Source organism: Brugia malayi (genome assembly GCF_000002995.4).
Source record: "Brugia malayi strain FR3 genome assembly, contig: Bm_v4_Chr1_scaffold_001, whole genome shotgun sequence".
NCBI classification, from domain to species: Eukaryota; Metazoa; Nematoda; class Chromadorea; order Rhabditida; family Onchocercidae; genus Brugia; species Brugia malayi.
In genome coordinates, this window is record NW_025062475.1 from 14,501,173 (window position 1) to 14,520,289 (window position 19,117).

Sequence of the window (19,117 nt, forward strand, 5' to 3'; positions counted from 1 at the left end):
TTCTTCAGAAAATAATTTGTTTTAGCGTGTAAACTTCTTCATGCAAATGACCTTTGCGAGTGATACATGCCACGCATAACACGTATAATTCCTGAAAATCAATTATCTGAATTCTAAGCATATAAAAAAGATAATTCTAATAAAATAAAAAAAAAAAAATAATGAAATAATGATCGAAAAATAATACATATGCGATATAAATGGTTTAAAAATATATTATACATTACTAATGCATATGTGATGTGTACATTTTCATAAATATAATAAATTTGCAAATGAAAGCATACATCATTTGGGATCATTTTAAAAAGAAAGCTTTAATAACATAGAAATTTTACGTATGAATAGAAAAGGAAAAAATTTATTTTCATTTCATAATTCAGCATATTATTACAATACAATACAAGCAAATTTTTAAATTTTCATAAATATATTATAAGAAAACAGTAAGTGATATCATTGTAATTAATATGCCTCTTTATGACAACATTTTATATAAATATGTAATTATTTTCCGTATCCGTTCCAATCGATTTATGTTAGTAACCTATTTAAATCATAAATGATTACTTATATGAGAAAAAGATTTAAAAAATAAAAAAAAAAAAGAGAGAGAGAAAGAAAAGGAAAGATTAACAGTAATATTCTTTGCAATGAAATTCTCATCTGATAGATAATAAATTATTGAATGGACACTTCAACAATATAACCAGTTATATTTATTATTACTATTATAAATCATTATCACTAGATGCATCACGTGAATCTAATCTACATAAAATCACGTAATATACGTAACGTAAGTGTTGAATAAGCATTGTGAAATAGATTAATACATTAAGATGAAAATGGAAAATTGAAATTAAACAAGAAATGGCGCTTTAATTCTAAAAATCGATGAATATATAAAAAAGATACGACTCAATATGAAAAAGAAATGACCCACTCACTCATTCCAATCATCTCTTATCCATGAGAGATTTATTTATTTATCGCTGTTAATAAATGACATTGCTAACAATAATTCATATTTCATGCAAAAATATTATTTCTTTTCTTTTGATAATTAAAATATAAATTAATTCATAAAAACAATTGGTGAATAAATATAGAAAGTATAATTTGATAACAATTAAACTCATAAAGAAGTAATATAATAACTAAAAATAGTAATGAAAATATATAAAAAGCATTTAAGAAAAAAAAAAAAAAAGAAAAATGTTAGAAGATGACTCTTTTATGATATGATAATTGAAATATTGATAAGATATTAAAAAACTAGAAAAAGCAAAAAATCAATTTCTCTTTCTTTTATCGAAGATAAATTTGATTGAATTGAATAATTTTATCTATATTTTATTGAAAAAGGAAATAATAGATATTCTATGATGAAAATATTTTTTCATTTGCATACAATTTATAATTGCATCAAGAATTCAGCAAGGCATATAATCTTATCAAAAATAATAAATGATTATCAATTTTGATTATTAGTTTTGACTATCAATTTTGATAACGATTACTAATTATTTGTTAAATTTTTTGTATGAATTAAATTTGAAAGAAAGAATGAACGATGAAAAAAAAAAAAAAAAAGTTGAAAGATAGATAATTCAATGAATTAAAATATGTGAAGTGAGAAAAAAAAGCAATACTGCATTCGTCAATAACACTATTATCATTGCTTTTTTTCCTCCTTTTCTCTCTCTCTCTCTCTCCTCCCTCTCTCTCTCTAAGGGTCAACAAAGGTCATCTCAACTGTTTGATAATTGAATGTGATGCATATTCACGTTCCAATGTGTATAAGAAATGGAAAAATTCCACCTAACATTCAACTGAAAAACATACAGTAGCATTAACATTTATCAGATAACAACTGATAAGAATGTATTAAGTGATAAATATAATAATCTTTGTGATAACAGAATATGATAAAATAGTGATAATAGTATTAGTAAAAAAAATGAATGAATTGTCTAGTTTGAAGTTTACCTTTTATATGATGCGACAAGGATTTACCTTTGTATACCTATTGCAATGATGACTATTTCATCATACTACGTGATAGTTTGACGTACACGTTTAATCCTACTTCTATACTGAATTATACTAAGTGAAAAAGTAAGCACACGTTTAATCCTACTTCTGTACTGAATTATACTAAGTGAAAAAGTAAGCACACGTTTAATCCTACTTCTATACTGAATTATACTAAGTGAAAAAGTAAGCACACGTTTAATCCTACTTCTATACTGAATTATACTAAGTGAAAAAGTAAGCACACGTTTAATCCTACTTCTATACTGAATTATACTAAGTGAAAAAGTAAGCACACGTTTAATCCTACTTCTATACTGAATTATACTAAGTGAAAAAGTAAGCACACGTTTAATCCTACTTCTATACTGAATTATACTAAGTGAAAAAGTAAGCACACGTTTAATCCTACTTCTATACTGAATTATACTAAGTGAAAAAGTAAGCACACGTTTAATCCTACTTCTATACTGAATTATACTAAGTGAAAAAGTTGAATATAACAATTAAGCATGAAATGAAGCATTATATAAGTAAGATTAAAATGAAATTAGGATAATTTCAAAATTGATCAGAAATATTTACTTTCATTAAGGAAAGAGAGAGGGAGAGAGAGAGAGAGAGAGAGAGAGAAAAAATAGAAAAAGATAGCATAAACTGATCCGTTGAAATTATTTTGCAAAGAATATATATTGAAGTTATAAAGAGATAATAGATGAAAAGAGAAGAGAGAAAGAAAGAAAGAAAGAAAGAGAGTAAGGAAGGAAGGAAAGAGAGAGAGAGAGAGGGAGAAGAGAGAGAGAGAGAAGAAGGGGTAAGGTTTATATTTCTTGGGTAAATGGTGGGCTACTAACCGAAATCGATTTTATCCCTTTTTGCAATCGAATAGATAGATGGATGGGAAGGATAGGAAAGCAATTGGGTTTGTTTCCTCTTTTACTAAACTTTGAAATATTTATTATTGTCAAGTAAGTATGTATAAATAAATATATGTATTATCTATCAATATATGATATGATGAGTCATATAATTGATATTTTAAAATCATTAACAGTTGTTTGTTAAAGTTCAATATGAAAGTGAAATGAAATACTCATTATTTAAATAGTTAATCGATTGCTTTTCACTTATTTTATTTTTGTTTTTTTTTCTTCTTTTTTAATTTGGATTTATAATAATTGAAATGAGCTCTTTTTTTTTTTATAATAATTTTTATAATTTGTAATAATTGAAATGAGTTAAACGAGGAAAAAAAAATGTATATGTTAATGTGTTAAAGTGAATAAAATTGTTTAAAGTTTTAAATTAATCAGTTTGATTTTTAAATAATTTTTATTTTGGACGTCTAATTTTAATCGAGATTGAAATTAATTAATTTTAAAATATTTGATTTATGATAGAAAAAAGAAAGAAAAACAAAAGAGGAAAGAAAAAGAATTTGGCATAATTAATTGTATGAATGTTAATAAAATGAAAATTACAAAATTTAATTGTTTATTCTGTAAACAAAATTTTTGCAATTATTTGCTGCCTAACAAAAATTGTATTTTGATTAAAAAAGAAAAAGTGGAAGAAAAAAGTTGTCACAGTTAATTTGGATGACCTTTTTGTATTTCAATCAATGGGGTCATTTTATTGTGTGCAATTTAAAATGAATGCATCATTAATTGTAATTGCAATGCTATTTTTAGGTTTAATTTGAATTAAAAAAAAAAAAAAAATGTAAAATACATTTTGCAAACTTATGCAAATACACAACAATATAATTTTAACTCATCCAACCAAAATAATTCTTTTAAAAATATTCAATTCATTTCATAAACATAAATAGAATTAGTTTAAATTTCCAGTTAAAAAAAAAAAATCCTTTTATCATATTTCATTAAAAATTCCAAGTAGCAACATTATAAGTTACAAATTGTTGCTTTCTAAAATGAATTTATTATTCAGAAAGGGTAGAAAGAATAAATATTGCAACAAAATAAATCAAACGAAATTGGAAACGAAATTAATGGGTTGACTTTTAGAATTTAAAAAAAAAAAGGAAAAAAAGGGAAATATTGAGAAAATCGTGATTTTTCGAAATTTGTTTCTTTTTACTTGTCTATTTATTTAATGTAAAATTAATTTATTACTGGTTTTTTTTTTAATAATACTTCAATTTATATTATTCGATATCGAAATAAAAAAAAAAGTTAATTTTTTCCATTAGTATTTTTATTTTAATTAAATTACTAAATGATCAAATTAACAGTTTAATTTAATGAAGCATTCATTACATTATTATTTGTTAACAATAGTAATTATTTTGAAATTTTAGGTCAATTATTTTTCTCAAATAATTTCAGCAATTTAAATGAATTATTAATTATTAAATTTATAAAACTTTTCTTTTTCTTCTTTTTTTTTTTGACATACATTTCATTTTTTTTTCTCTTCAAAAATTCAACAACTAATTAATATCAATTTTAAAATGTTTCTCTTTTTTTTTTTTTTCAATAATTTAGATATTATTTAAGAAGTTATAGTAATATTAATACGATGAAATATAATTCAATGTAATATTTTCCTACAAATGAAATTAACTACTATGTCTATTGAATGTTAATTTAATTTAAAGAAAAGAAAGAAGAAGAAAAAAAAAAAAAAAGAAAAATGAAGAAAATTTGTTTTAAAATATTTTAGCAAAACGAATGGCTTATTCCCTTTTTTTTTTTTTTTTGACAAATTGTAAAAGGAAGAATTTGAAATGAAAAAGCAATTGAAATAATGGCCAATCTTTTGAATTGTTAAGCATTACTCTTACTCTCAGTGTATGTTATGTCTGCTTTTAAGTAATTTATTATTTTGATTGAATGTCTAAACTTTTACTCTGCTTATCTTATCTTTGCCACATCTGTTAAAATATGCTATCAGCCCTTTTTTTTCTTTCTTTTTTTTTTTTCGTTTTTTTTTTGTTTTTAAACTAAAATAGTTTAAATATTTTAATTTTTTGTATGAAAAATTTTTTAAAAAAATTCTAAATGTTATGAATAATTTGCATAAATTACATGTAATTAATATTGTATAAAATATGAGAAATTCTTTTTGTTTATTATTTAAATTAAGTAAATAAACTATTATTTATTATATTAAAATGTGAAAAAAAAAAAAAAAAAAAGAATTAGAAAAGTATTTTTTTTTTTTTGTTAAATACCATTATTTGATTAATTGCTTCAAAAATTTGTTAAAATGAAAAGAATGATTATGTTAGAAAAAGAAAATTTAACAAAAATTTCGAATTAAATCGAAATTTGAGGTGATGATAATAATGAAACGAAACATTGAACATAGTTTTGTTATTATTTCAAAAAAAGAAAAAAAAAAACATTGGAAGAAAAATATAAAATAAAATATGCATTATTAGAAAAGGAATAGCAATATTTGAATTAAAAATTTCAAATTATAAAAAAAAAAAAATAAGTCATTTAAAATGAAAGAATTGAAATTATTAGCTAGTTTTTTTACAAACATTTCTTGCTGAATACTGAATAACTAGCTGATACTGATATAAGTTGAAAAAGTACAAGCAAATCTTTGGATTTTATCAATTTTTATTTTTTTTTTAGAAAAAATAAAAATGATTTTTTCTATAATAGAATATAAAATATGCATTGTGGGAAAAAAAATTTTTATTTACTATCTTTAAATTTGAATAAAATAATTCTTCAAGAAATTTTACATGCATTAAAGAAAGAATGGAAAGATGGAAGTAATTGATTTGAAAAATTTAACAAATAATAATTAATCCATGCTGATATATTAAAAGATAATAAAATAGTTATTAAACTATTTTATGTAAATGGTACTGAATATAAAAGATCAAATGTTCGAAAATTTTAAAAAATAATCTTAATATAATTTTATAATGTTAATGAATTTTAAATTTGTTACTTAATGCTACTAATAAGTAAGGTTTAAGTAACATATAACTAACAATAAAAGAAAATTGTTAAAAAAAAAAAAAAAACGATATATCGTTGCATAGCTTAAAAATGGAACAAGTTTAATGAAGAAATTGTAAAATGTAAACTAGTCAAATTTTTTGAAACGCAAGAATTCTTTTCCAAAAATAAAAAGAAAGAGAGAGAGAGAGAGAGAGAGAGGGTAAAAAAAAAAGAAAGAAAAAAACTGTTTGACTGTGAAAAGTGTACTTTTATCAAAATTGTTCATTTAAACTGTCATTAATCTATTCATTGGGTTTTGAATGTATCAGTAATAGAAGAATATTGTGTTATTTTGCTCCATTGAAAATTAATTTACTTTACTTTCCTTTTTTTTTTTTTTTTTTTTTTTCATTTTAAAATAATTGAAATTCCATTTGTTGTTCGTTGTTTATAAGATCAAAAGAAGAAAAAACGAATCGAACTGGAAAAGATGAAATGGAGTAGCAAATTATCGATGGCCCAGGAAATCATCATCATCAGCACCATCATTATCATCATCATTACCATCAATCATCATCATTATTGCTATCATCGTCACTATCTTCAATCATCATTATCGTCACTATAATGATCATTACCAATATCATCATTATCGTTGACCATCATCACCATCATCATCATCATCATCATCATCATCATCATCATCAGCAACATCATCATCATCATCATTACCATCAATCATCATCATTATTGCTATCATCGTCACTATCTTCAATCATCATTATCGTCACTATAATGATCATTACCAATATCATCATTATCGTTGACCATCATCACCAGCAACATCATCATCATCATCATTACCATCAATCATCATCATTATTGCTATCATCGTCACTATCTTCAATCATCATTATCGTCACTATAATGATCATTACCATTATCATCATTATCGTTGACCATCATCACCAATCATCATCATCATCATCATCATCATCATCATTATCATTGTCGTCATCATAATATAGAGCTTATCAGCCTAGTAAAATGACTTAATAGCAATGTCATCAACAGTGATAATATTCACCTTTAAATGTCAATTTTAGTAAGAGGATTTTTTTCTTTTTGAATTTTTGAATCATTACAACATTTATAAGGAATCAAATTAAGTCAATTTATTTATAGCAGCAATAAATTAAATTGGTATACAATTTAAAGTGTTTGAAAAATAAAAAACATAAAAAGTAAAATTGCAGTTGTTTATTATAAATTAAACTTAATTCAACTTCCAAATGTTTTTATTCCATATCGATTGAATTAATTTCTCAAAAGAAAATGAAAAAGAAAAGAAATATTATGAGGAATATTTATTGATATGTTTCATCAACATTATAATAAATGCTTATTCATTCAATGTGGAAAATTTTAACAACGAAATAGAAGAAATTTTTTTTTCATGACATATTGGTTTAAAATTTTGCAGACAAGAAATTTTTTTTTTTTTTTAAATTTTTTAGGCAATGAAAAATTTCTGAAACTTCAAAATTTATATCAAATAAATTGAAAATTTTAAGCTATTCTTTTCAAACTGAATGAAAGGAAAAAGAAAATTGAAATGATTGTGCATGAGTCAATCGAATCATAACGCTCAATCTGTTAGATTGTTTGTTTCGATTACTTTTATTTGTTTGTTTGTTGTTTTCATTTGTTTGTTTTTTTTTTTTTTTTGAAACTTGATCAGCTTGTTTAAAGTATCAAAAAAGGAAAGAAAAAACATATTTTTTCACAATATCTTATGAAAAAAAAATTTTTTTTTTAAATAAAATGGTAGTTTTAATTTTTTTTTTAAAAAAAAAGGGGCAAATTAAAAATAATTATTATTTACTAAAAATCTTCGAGATGAGAGTTTTGAAGGAAAAAAGAAAATGCAACGAAAAAAGTAAAAATGCTAAGAGAAATTCTTTGCAAGTTTGGAAATTTTTTACAAAAATTTCAATAGTATTACTTTTCAATTTTAGTAGCTTTTTCTTTTTTTCATAGCTTGTTTAAACTATCAAAAAAGAAAAAAAGCGAATTTGGAAATTTTTTTTTCCTTAAAATTTTACATACTTTTTTCATAATTAATTTGAATAAGTTAATTCTCAATTAAGGCTATTATTTATAAAACTATGTATTAAATTATGTAGCATCTATTATCTCTTTCTTTTATCATATCATCACAACTTTTAATTTCTTTCTTCAAAAACTTTTGCTTAATTTCAAATTATTCAAGTGAGTGTTTTCTTGAATAAAACAAATGTTATAGTGAACAAAATGAATTTCATTGATATGCTAGTAAAATGTTGTTATTGATGATAAAATGTTACCAAATTTGATTGAAATGCATCGAAGGAAAGAATGGACAATCAGATAAAAGTGAATCAAAAATCAAAATATTCAATAATAACAAAAAAAAAAAAAAGAAGTGAAAGAAAATAAAAAAAATAAAAAGTAACAATTAATGGAAAAAAGGATAGAAAAACGAGTAAATAAAGTAAGAAGAAAATATAGATGAAATGGATAAGTGAATGAATCGATAAATAGACATTTGATATTAAAATTTATTTTCAGATTCTAATGATAGCAATTGATTTTTTCCTTTTCAACTATTCAATACTTTTATATTTTAAATAATGCCTAAAATACTTATTATCAAACAATTATATTCATTAAGACCATACTTATTATTATTTCCTTCTTCCTCTTTATTATTATTATTATTATTATTATTATTATTATTATTATTATTATTATTATTATTATTATTATCATTATTATCATTATTATTATTATTATTATTATTATTATTATTATTGTATTAGATAGGAAAAAAGGAGGAAAATGTGGAATTCAACGTTATTGATGTGAACTATCTGTATCCATGTGAAAAATTAATGAATGATGTAGAAATACTTTGATCTTTGATGGTTTAAGTGAAATCAAACAGAAAGACAATAACAATGTTAAATTTGTAAAGATGAAAGTAATTGAAAGTATTGTAACAAATAATAGCGATGAATTAATATCCTGGAAATAAGAGTAAAAGATATACCATAAAGTTGTGATGAGAAATGGTAGATGAAAGAGTTAATTTTTATTTATTATATTTTTTGCTCTCTCTCTCTCTCTCTCTGTCTTTCTTTCCCTTTGAGGTTTTCTTTAAATGTCACCACATAAATAAGCTATCTTTTCATATCGTAACAGTTTTTTCATTTGTTTTTCTTTTATAAAATAATCAAAAGAGATTATACCAGGATTAAAATGATCATGATAAGGTAGAGAGGTGAAGATAGTAGATAATAATTAATATACCAATACGAAAAAATGAATACCTGTTGTAATTTTAAAGTATATTTGGGTTCATCAATTATATTTTTCCATTCATTTTAGCTAAGAACTCTAAGCATCAAATCAGATAACTTTAAACTGATATTTCATTTTAGAATATACTAGCTCTATAAGTTAGCACTTATTTATGCCTCAGACTTTCCTTTAAAATAATCATCTATTATCATTTTGTTGAGATTAAACAAACAAATGGATTAGTACTGAGAATGGATTAATTGAAATTAATCAAATAGTTCCAAATATCAACCATTGTGGGGTACTTTATAAGTAAGTAAGACAAGTGTTTTTGTACATTAAACTAGGAAATAGTATTATCCAATATTATCCAATTTTACTTTAATTAGGTGTTAAAACTATTTTAAAATATCAATTCATTAAAAAAAAAAATTGATAATTTCAACTTAATTGATTATTTTATATGCATTTCTTGGGTGCTGATCATATACAGTCTTTTCATTTGACAGCTTAAATAATAAAATAAACTTCAATAAATAAATTTTGAACAGTAGTTCAGTAGCGAAATTAATTAAATTTTTAATTAGTCATGGTTCCAATTCATTTTTGCGATTAAAATTAATTTTTATTTCAAATTTAAATACTGATTCCTATGAAAATCCTACAATTTGGAAGAGTTTTTGTATATTAAACTAAGAAATATATCCTAGTATTATCAAATTTCATTTCAATTAAGCGTTAAAACTATTGAAAAATATCAATTAATTAAAAAAAAATTGATAACTAGAAGTTGGTTAATTATTTTATATTCATTATATGGGAACTGGTTATATGTGATGTGGTCATTTGATAGCTTAAATAATAAAACAAACTTTAATAATTAAATTTTGGACAATATTTCATTAGCGAAATTAATAAAATTTTTAATTTGTCGTAATTTTAACTCATTTTTTCCATTAAAATTAATTTCATATTTCAATCTAATCTATCATATATAAGCCTAAAAATTAATTGCATAAATTCATCCAACTTTTAACTGTAAAGGATTGGGAGATTTTAATTTTATACTTTAAAAGGATCATTTACATATACTACTTGACAATTGATGCATTAGTTAAAACTTTATTTACTTAAAACAAAAAGTGGAAAAAGCCTATTGTATTAATTACTCAATCACTGTTAATTACCATTACCTAAATTGTAAGCTTTTAATCTGGATAAGTTTATAATTCATTACAGTTAAGCTTAATGATTGAAATAAATTCATTTTTTATTTTAACATATTACCTAATCGTGCTATCGCTATACTTATTAGCGGTATGAAGGCGCTAATGGAATGTCCATTTGATGTCCATGTTGACCGGTCATTATTTGAGCCAGTTTCAATTTCATTACTATCACGAACAAATGCAAAACTATCTTCTAATTGCTGTAATCTACAACAATTACTAATAACTTAAATAGAAATTCAATAATTTCTATAAAAATGTTCTAATCTTTGCCGTAAAATAAAAGGTATAAGAAAAGAAATGTAATTGTCATTTAAATTCATCCATAAAAAACAAAAAAAAAAAAAAAAAAAAAAAAACTGAATTGTGAGAATAAATAGAATAGTTGAAAAAAGGGAATAATTACGGATTGTTTCATTTAATTTCTGACCTGAATTTAAATTGCTATGTACTTACTGGTCGAATGAATAAAATACAGAAAGTAATTTCTCTAGAATTAAATGAAACAATCTATAATTTTTGAGTCAAATGGTGAACCAGGTGACCAAATAGAAACAATGCAAATAAGCCAAATGAGCCAAATCTTGAGTTTTGAAGGAAAAAAAAAAAGTTATATCGAGTAAAATTTGAAATTTCTTAAACTTGATTTTCATTTTCATTTTTTTCTTACCCTGTAACTAGCAAATTGGTACATTTTAGACATTTGATATTTATTAGCCAGCAAAAAACATTGAATAGAGCAATTTAACTATAAACGCTGTATTTTAACTTAATTATAACAGTTAATATTTCGAAACTTTAATATTTTTAAACATTTTTAAACACTATAACACACTTAATATTTTTAAATAGTATTAGCATTGAATGGAAATAAAATTTAACATTATTAGAACTTATTTCCTAGTTTAACATACAAAAAATCTTACAAATTTTAATTGTAAAAAATAAATTGGGGCTGTGAAAAATTAAAAAATTTATTAATTTCGCTACTGAAATATTATTAAAACTTTAATAATTAACTTTTTTTAAAAGTTTATTTTATTATTATTGCTTTGAAATGACCAAGCGGTACATGACCAGCACCCAAGTAATGCATATAAAATAATCAATAAAGTTGAAAATATCTATTTTTTTTAATGAATTAATATTTTTAAATAGTATTAGCGCTTATTTAAATTTTTTTTAATTTTAAAATTTCTTTAATTTTAAAATGATAAACTGATATTAAAGTATTGAATTCAAATTTTTTTAGCATATTTCACCAACACAGAAATGAATTTTCATATCAAATTTAGGTTTACATTAGCAAAATTTATTATGCGATTCACGTGTATCACGTGCAAAGATATTAAAAAGATCTAAAAAAAAAAGATATTATTGTTTGTATATTATTCTCCGTTATTATATTCACAAAAAATGCAGCAAATTGAAAATTTTGAAGTTCTCAAGAACTAATTAATATTATTTGTACGATAAGAAAGGCAAAAAAGGTTAATTCAAGTGGTTCAGTAGGAATTTTAATTGAAATCAGATCATTTGTGACAATCAGCGTAATCGATCACCAGGATTGTGTGTGGTGTCATCGTATTCTGATGGTCGATTAGCTAGCTGACCCCTCAAGTAATAGTCCAACGGTGTGGTCAAATATTCGCTTACTACTTCATCCTCGTCCACATTTTGGCTCATCTTCTTCTCTTCTTTCACGTTTTCCTCATTCTACGTGTAAAAAAAAAAAAAGAGAATATCACACGTACTTCAAAAATTAGTGTGAAAGCGTTTTTTAAATAAAATGTGTAAGTGTATCCTACATAATATTTCTTTGAAATTAAATTTCCTCAATGACAATGTTATTTTCATAGTATTCAACGGTCACCTTTATTAATTAGCCAAACTTACCTAATTAATTAATTAATTAGCCAACTTACCTTTTCAACTTCTGTGCTTCTTTCTTTTCCAATGACTTTTTTCTGACTAATTGAATTAACCTCTATTTCGGATTGCTTAACATCTGGTAGTTGTAATTGTTGACATTTGTCTGGAACTGTTGACACTGAGGTTTCTGTAGATGTTAATTTCACCGGTGTTTCTGTAATTTCTTTTAGTGGTATTTTTGATTTCTCAATTATTTGCTTTGTTGGCGTCGTTGTTGTGTGCTTTTTCTCCTTTCTCTTTTTTTTCATTTCTACAAAATAGAAATCTCATAATATTGACAGGAAATTTTTTAACTTAAAAAATTCTCAAATTTTTTCTAATTTTTATTTTGAAAAAAATCAATGTTTTTCAAATTCAAAAACTTCATCCCTTTAAGCATCAATGTTAATTGATAATAATTTTAATTATTATCGAATTAAAATTTCTTAGCTATTGCAATTCGAAGAAATAAATTTCACAAAGTGAACATATTTCTATACCTTACTGAATTAGTTACAAAACGTAAAAAAAAAAAAACGTTTTGATAAAATCTTATTTTGTAAGACAATAGCGATTGCATATCAAATAAAGAGCTTAATTTAAAAAACAGCCTTTAAATTTGGCAAAGAATTAATTACCAAATAAATTTGTTTGTGATGATAAGTCATCAGAATCTGAAAATAAAAATAAAAAATTAACAAATTTTACTTCAAATCTATCATACTGTTTGATAAAGCAAACATACTTAAACAAAGTACTGCAAAAAATTAATTCAAACAAATAATGCTAGAATAATTTTTCTTATTACTTGCTGAATTAGTTAATGAATGAGCACAAATAAATAAATTTGTCATTTAATAAACAAAAATAACATTGTGTATACTGCACATCCAATTCATTCGCTTTGGAAGCTTTCAGTATATCCAAAAGTTTGTTGTCATCCATTTCTTTTGTTTCAGATTTCATTTTTTTATTCTTCAATTCCATTTTATACATTGCTTCTTGTCTTGAAATAGCAACTATTCTGTTCGTACGCTTAACACGTTTCTCTATCACTTCCTTATCTTCACTTTTACGTAATGCTTCTTCGGTTGTAACTTTTAACTTTTTCAAATCATCTGTCAATGCAATTTTATTTCCATATTGATCTTCCCATGTTTCCATTACACTTTCTTTTGATTTTTTAATTAATTTTCTTGAGGGTTTATCACTTTTAACAATTGAACACTTATTAGCTGTTACATTTGCAAGAGGATTATCATCTCCTCCTTTTTTAATTGTTGCTACAACACGTATCTTTTCACCGTGTGTATCATTCATGATAATGTTTTTCTTTCCAACAATCTAAATATCTTTTAATATTTTTACACCCATATGCAATCAATAATTTAGGAAATAAAAATTGTTACAAATGAAGATATTAAATTCATAAATTACTAATTAGAATAACTGAAATTAATTCATAAGTAAATGAAAATTTGAAAAAAAAAAAACATTAATATTTTGGTGCTAATTCGAATTAGAAAATTAACTTTTGAAAATTAGATTTGAAAAGCTTAATTTTTATATTTGAGTAGTAAATGAAATCTAAAAGATTATGTTCAGCTAATAGATGATAATATCTATTAGCTAAGTATAATCTACAAATTTAACTATGCTAATGTAAACATACCTCAACAGTTGATTTTATTGGCTGTTTCATCGTTTTCAGCTTCCGAGTTTTTATTTTAGTACGTGCCGGATGCATTACTGTAGTAATTCGTTCAAATACTGTTGCCTCCTTTATGATAGAGAATAAATGATCGAAATATTTTGTTACTAATAATCTTTTTTTTTAAAAAAAATATATATATATAAATAGTGAAGTTTTTAAGTTATATTTTTATTAACTTAAGTATAATTTAAGTTAAATACATTGCGTATAATTTGATATTATCAATTTCATTTTTCACTTTTATTTCTTAAATTACTGCATTTTTATTTTATCACAAGATAAGTAAATGCTTTTTTCTCAATCTAACAATCATCAAAAAAATATAGATAATGAAATTTAATCTACATTTAGAAAGTAAGGAATTTGGTAATCTCAAAATTGAACTAATTATATAATTACTGAATTTGTTATCAGTCCCACTTATATGATTGGAATATGCCATTTTATAAAACATTATTAAATTTTATTCTTTTACGTTTTAAACTTTCATACTTTTGTAACTCTAATCTCTTTAATTTGATTATTGCCTATCAGATGTATAAGTATATCAATTTATTTGTAAACAATTTAAAAAAAGAAAAAATTTGAAAGCTTTATTGAATTTTGTGAGTAAAAAAAAAAAAAAACTAATCATTTTTAATTCTGCGACTGAAACTAACATCATCATTACGATTATAATTCGAATGGGAAAAATTTTTTGGTCGCATTATATCTTCAATTTTTTCAAATACTGTATCACACTAAAATGTTAAAATGAAAATTAGATATAATAAATGAAACCTCAATAAATTTTCCTGGTATCTCTCAGTGTAAATATATTTTGAAATTTATTGAAAATGTTAGCTAATTTCAATTTAATTTATAGTACATTTCATTCTTGCAAATACTAAACAATATCATGGAAATGTTATTGTTAATCAAAAATAATAATATTAGAAGTAAACAACTAAGAACCAATTAATTAACCTCGAGAAGTTAATAGAAGAAGGAAACAAGAAAAACCTCATCAGTACATCTGATCATATATTCCGGTAAGATTATTGCGAATGCATTTGTCATATCTTCGACATATGTGTCATCCTAAAAATAAAAAAATATACATATTTCTTAGTAGAAATTATGGCATGCAGCGATTATCTTTGCATGCACAATCATTTGCATGCATAATTGCTTGCATGCACAATCATTTGTATGCATGACTACAACTGCCTTGTTTAAATTAACTTTTAAATTTCAAACGCTTTAAAATTTCTTATATTTAGTCGAAGTCATAGCTATCGGCTTGATGCCTAACCATTGTTTACCACTGTGTTTAAGTGATTGTTTATGAATTAGCTACAGACAATGCCTTGACAAAACCATCCTAATTTTAAAATTTAGAAATATATATGAAATATGATGAAAGAGAAAAAGCTGGAATGATGAGAAATCCGTCTAACATCGTAATCACTGATACTATAAGTTGCGCTAATTGATTTCGATTTCGATTTGCTTAAATCCTGCAATTATTTGTCATTCATTCTTTAATTGCTGCAATTAATTATCATCTTTTCCTCTCTAAAATCTCAATGAGTATATCTTCTCTTATCACTGTTGCAAGTAAAACTGTAAACTTATCTGTGTGAGAGTACTGGAACAAAACTATGGTACCTTTGGTTTTGTTTTCATATTTTTCATATTATGGCATCCTATAAATATATTTATTATTATAATTTTTCTCTCTTTTCACACTGATTATTTTTCATTATTTAATTACGATTTTGTTTTATTAAAATGATTGGAATATGATTACTTTGCATGAATGTATGTGTGCATAAATATCATAAAATCAAGAAAAAAAAAAACCTTCAAAAAGCTTTCTTTCATCCAGCTGAAAGATAATCAAGTTTAAAATTCTAAATCAAATTTTCAAGAAGTGAGGAATTCGCATTTGTACTTTTATTTTATTTTCTATGCATTTTAAATTTAGTTATTAATTTTTTTTTTTTTGTATTTTTTGGGTCAAAATCAGTAAACAAATTAGCAATGTAATTAATTATTTTTTTATGGTAAAATAACTTATCTGACGCAAACTTAATGATTAGAAATAAATATAAATGTACTTTGGGAGCATAATTTTTGATGATGTCGTGTCGTGAAGACTTTTTAAAAGTTTTCTTTGAAAAACCTAAATTATTCACTCATTTGTGCAAATAAACGACTCATTCAATTCAGGTGTACTTCCGGAATGATTTGACGGATAAATAGATGAAGCTATCTACGAGTGTGAATAGTTACAATCAATGACAGCAGTAATACTCAATCTTTCATAGTGTCAACAATTAGTTTTTTAATTAAATTTTAATTTCCGATTTATGCTAAATTTTGTGACAACTTAATGTCAACTTAAAATGATTGCTATGATGCAGTTTAGTCCAGCAGGCAAAGACTTATTTGTATGATTCGTTTTCTAGATTTTACTAATAAAGTTAGCACACTCAAAGTTAGCAATTAAAGTTAGCATACTAATCGCAAAATTAAAATTATTTTAAAATAATAATAGGATGCAACCTGTTGCAGTTGGTCTCATAATTTTCCATTTGCTTTTGCTGCTTAAAAGAGTTCCAATTATTGAAATATTTATAAGTCTGTTTCAATTGAATAGTAAATATATCATTTATAGTGCCACGGTACTATTAAAGTAAGTAAAATATAAGATTTTGGTGGATATCCGAAAAATCTCATTTCGATTATCCTTCATTTTCTGTTAAATAACAAAATATAAAGTAAGCGAAAAGTTACCCACCTTCGAGAATCATTGCTATCTCGTGAAGTAGAAATTGTTGATTTTGAAATATGAAAAAAAAAAAAAAACTTGATAAAAAAGTTCTAAAATTCTATTATTCTTTTTAAAAATAATTTTAATAAAAAAAAATAGGATAAAAAAAGGTTTCAATAATTGTGTTTATTCAATTTTCTGTATGATTTTGTTCTTTATATAATTTTTTTAAATGAAAATTTTCTCATTAAGCAAATTCCTTGTGAATATTATAGTGGATAATTAAAATAAAAAGAATAGAAAACTAAAATATTAATCTAGAATTTGTCTGAAATTTTGGATTGTATGCGTTAGTAAAAGAACAAAAATATAACGCTGCCAAAATTGCACTGTAATTAAAATTAACTGAGATTGTTTAATTTTTAAATTTGATAACATAGAATTTTTTCTATCAATAACTTCTTTTTTACAATGACTGACAATTATTTATGCATCACAAAATTAGCTAAAAAACAAAATCGAAAAATACTGATTGAATTGAAAGGAAAAAATGAGGAAACAAATGTTTATCTACCGATTTTATCACCGATTTTATCGATTTCGATTTAACATTTTTTGAAGATGAATTTGTTGTCGTAGCATTTTTTGCATGAAATTTTCTAAACATACTAATGTTATGAAAGCTCTGTGATTACTTATTTTTTTTTTTCTCTAATTAGTTTAAAGAAACAAGAATCGATCATTGATTTGCCACAGATTTATCTACTCTAATGCTGATTTTACCTGAATTAACCTTTTCATCTCATTTGTCTTCCATACAATTTACTTACTTCAACATTTGTTTAAGTTAATCCACTGAGCGGAGATGAGTTGAAGTAAAAAAAAATAAAATTAAAATTACCTAATTTAACTGATTACATTTATAATATCAAATCTAATTTGCATATATGTATTCAGCAGTTAGAATTTTATTTCATAAAAAATGAAAAGTGATGATATTTTTACGCAGAAGAAAAAGTCTTTTACTAATTATAAAATTAGGTTCAGGTGATATCATTGATATGTTTTCGAGAATAAAATACTCTTGATAATATATTTCTTATATTTTTTGACTAGCTATCAAAAAGTAAATGAAAACTTGGAACAAATGTTGTCATTGATTAAAGATTCATATAGACAATAATATTTAAAAAAAAAAAAAAAAAATTGGTCAGATATCAAATTTTTAGCTATCAGAAAAATGCAAAAGATTGATATAAGGCAAATAAAATTTTTACTAAATAAAAATTACAAGAGGAATAATATTTATACATTCTGATTGGAATAAATAATAACAATTTAGCAAAAAAAAAAAAAAAAAAGGATAAAAAAACTTAAAATATGAAACTTCAAAAACTAAACTTCTTCTGAGGGATAATGATTTAAACTATAAATGTTTTAAATATTTTTTGCTAACTTTCATTTGCGATATAAATCTGTCAGAACTTTTGCCGTAATCTTATACAATTATGATATAAGCAATTGTAACGATACTAAATACTGTAATAAAAATTAAAAATAGAGACATTTTTGCATAGTTTAGATTTAAATGCTTCCATTGTCTGATAATATAATAAAATTAAATAAAGTTTATATCAATAATTCATCTGTAGTCCAAATAGCGGTATTGTTTTCATTTCAGTTTCAGATGGCCATTTTACCTTTAATTTGAATTAAAATTCAAATTGATTATATGGAATTGTTGCAAGTAATTGATGGTGACAGACTGATGTCTTTAAATTGATATCATTATCAGGCAATGGAAGCATTTAAATTCATAAATTGAGAGCTGTTTTAACATAAATGAACATTTTAGAATTCAAATTCATACCTACCAGAAACTCAGAACTCAAAATTCATAGTTCAAAAAATTAGAAATAATATTAACTGGAGAATTTCAACTGTTGTCATTATATTAATTAATAAGTGAAATTTTTTTTTTTTGTTTTTTGATATAATTTCAAATTTTTCTTTATATTTTTTAATTATCTTTTTAATATTTTTAAAAATTTCTTTTATGTTTTTTTTTTTTTTTTTATACTTTTGTATGTTATTTTTCTTAATTTATGTGTATTTATATCATTTTTTTCTTTTTTAACTGCTTTTATTATTTCTTTTAGTGTTTTTACATTTATTTTTAGTCGTTGATTTTTTAAATTTT

The 19,117-nt window shown here is 23.3% G+C and overlaps 2 protein-coding genes across 2 annotated transcripts; both read right to left on the reverse strand.

Annotated features, from left to right (window-relative positions):
* Nucleotides 1-6,612: 6,612 nt before the first annotated feature.
* Bm17436 (Uncharacterized protein) lies at nucleotides 6,613-6,855 on the reverse strand (the record flags this gene model as incomplete). The annotated part of the gene is made up of 2 exons (XM_043077880.1): nucleotides 6,613-6,716; nucleotides 6,792-6,855. The coding sequence occupies 2 exons, from the start codon at nucleotides 6,853-6,855 to the stop codon at nucleotides 6,613-6,615; spliced, it is 168 nt and encodes a 55-aa protein (XP_042933814.1).
* Nucleotides 6,856-12,079: 5,224 nt separating this feature from the next.
* Bm1529 (Uncharacterized protein) lies at nucleotides 12,080-17,862 on the reverse strand (the record flags this gene model as incomplete). The annotated part of the gene is made up of 14 exons (XM_043077881.1): nucleotides 12,080-12,250; nucleotides 12,460-12,716; nucleotides 13,084-13,119; nucleotides 13,318-13,789; nucleotides 14,118-14,225; nucleotides 14,819-14,899; nucleotides 15,162-15,239; nucleotides 15,599-15,658; nucleotides 15,810-15,847; nucleotides 16,005-16,029; nucleotides 16,262-16,326; nucleotides 16,710-16,750; nucleotides 16,945-17,027; nucleotides 17,836-17,862. The coding sequence occupies 14 exons, from the start codon at nucleotides 17,860-17,862 to the stop codon at nucleotides 12,080-12,082; spliced, it is 1,542 nt and encodes a 513-aa protein (XP_042933815.1).
* Nucleotides 17,863-19,117: the final 1,255 nt, after the last annotated feature.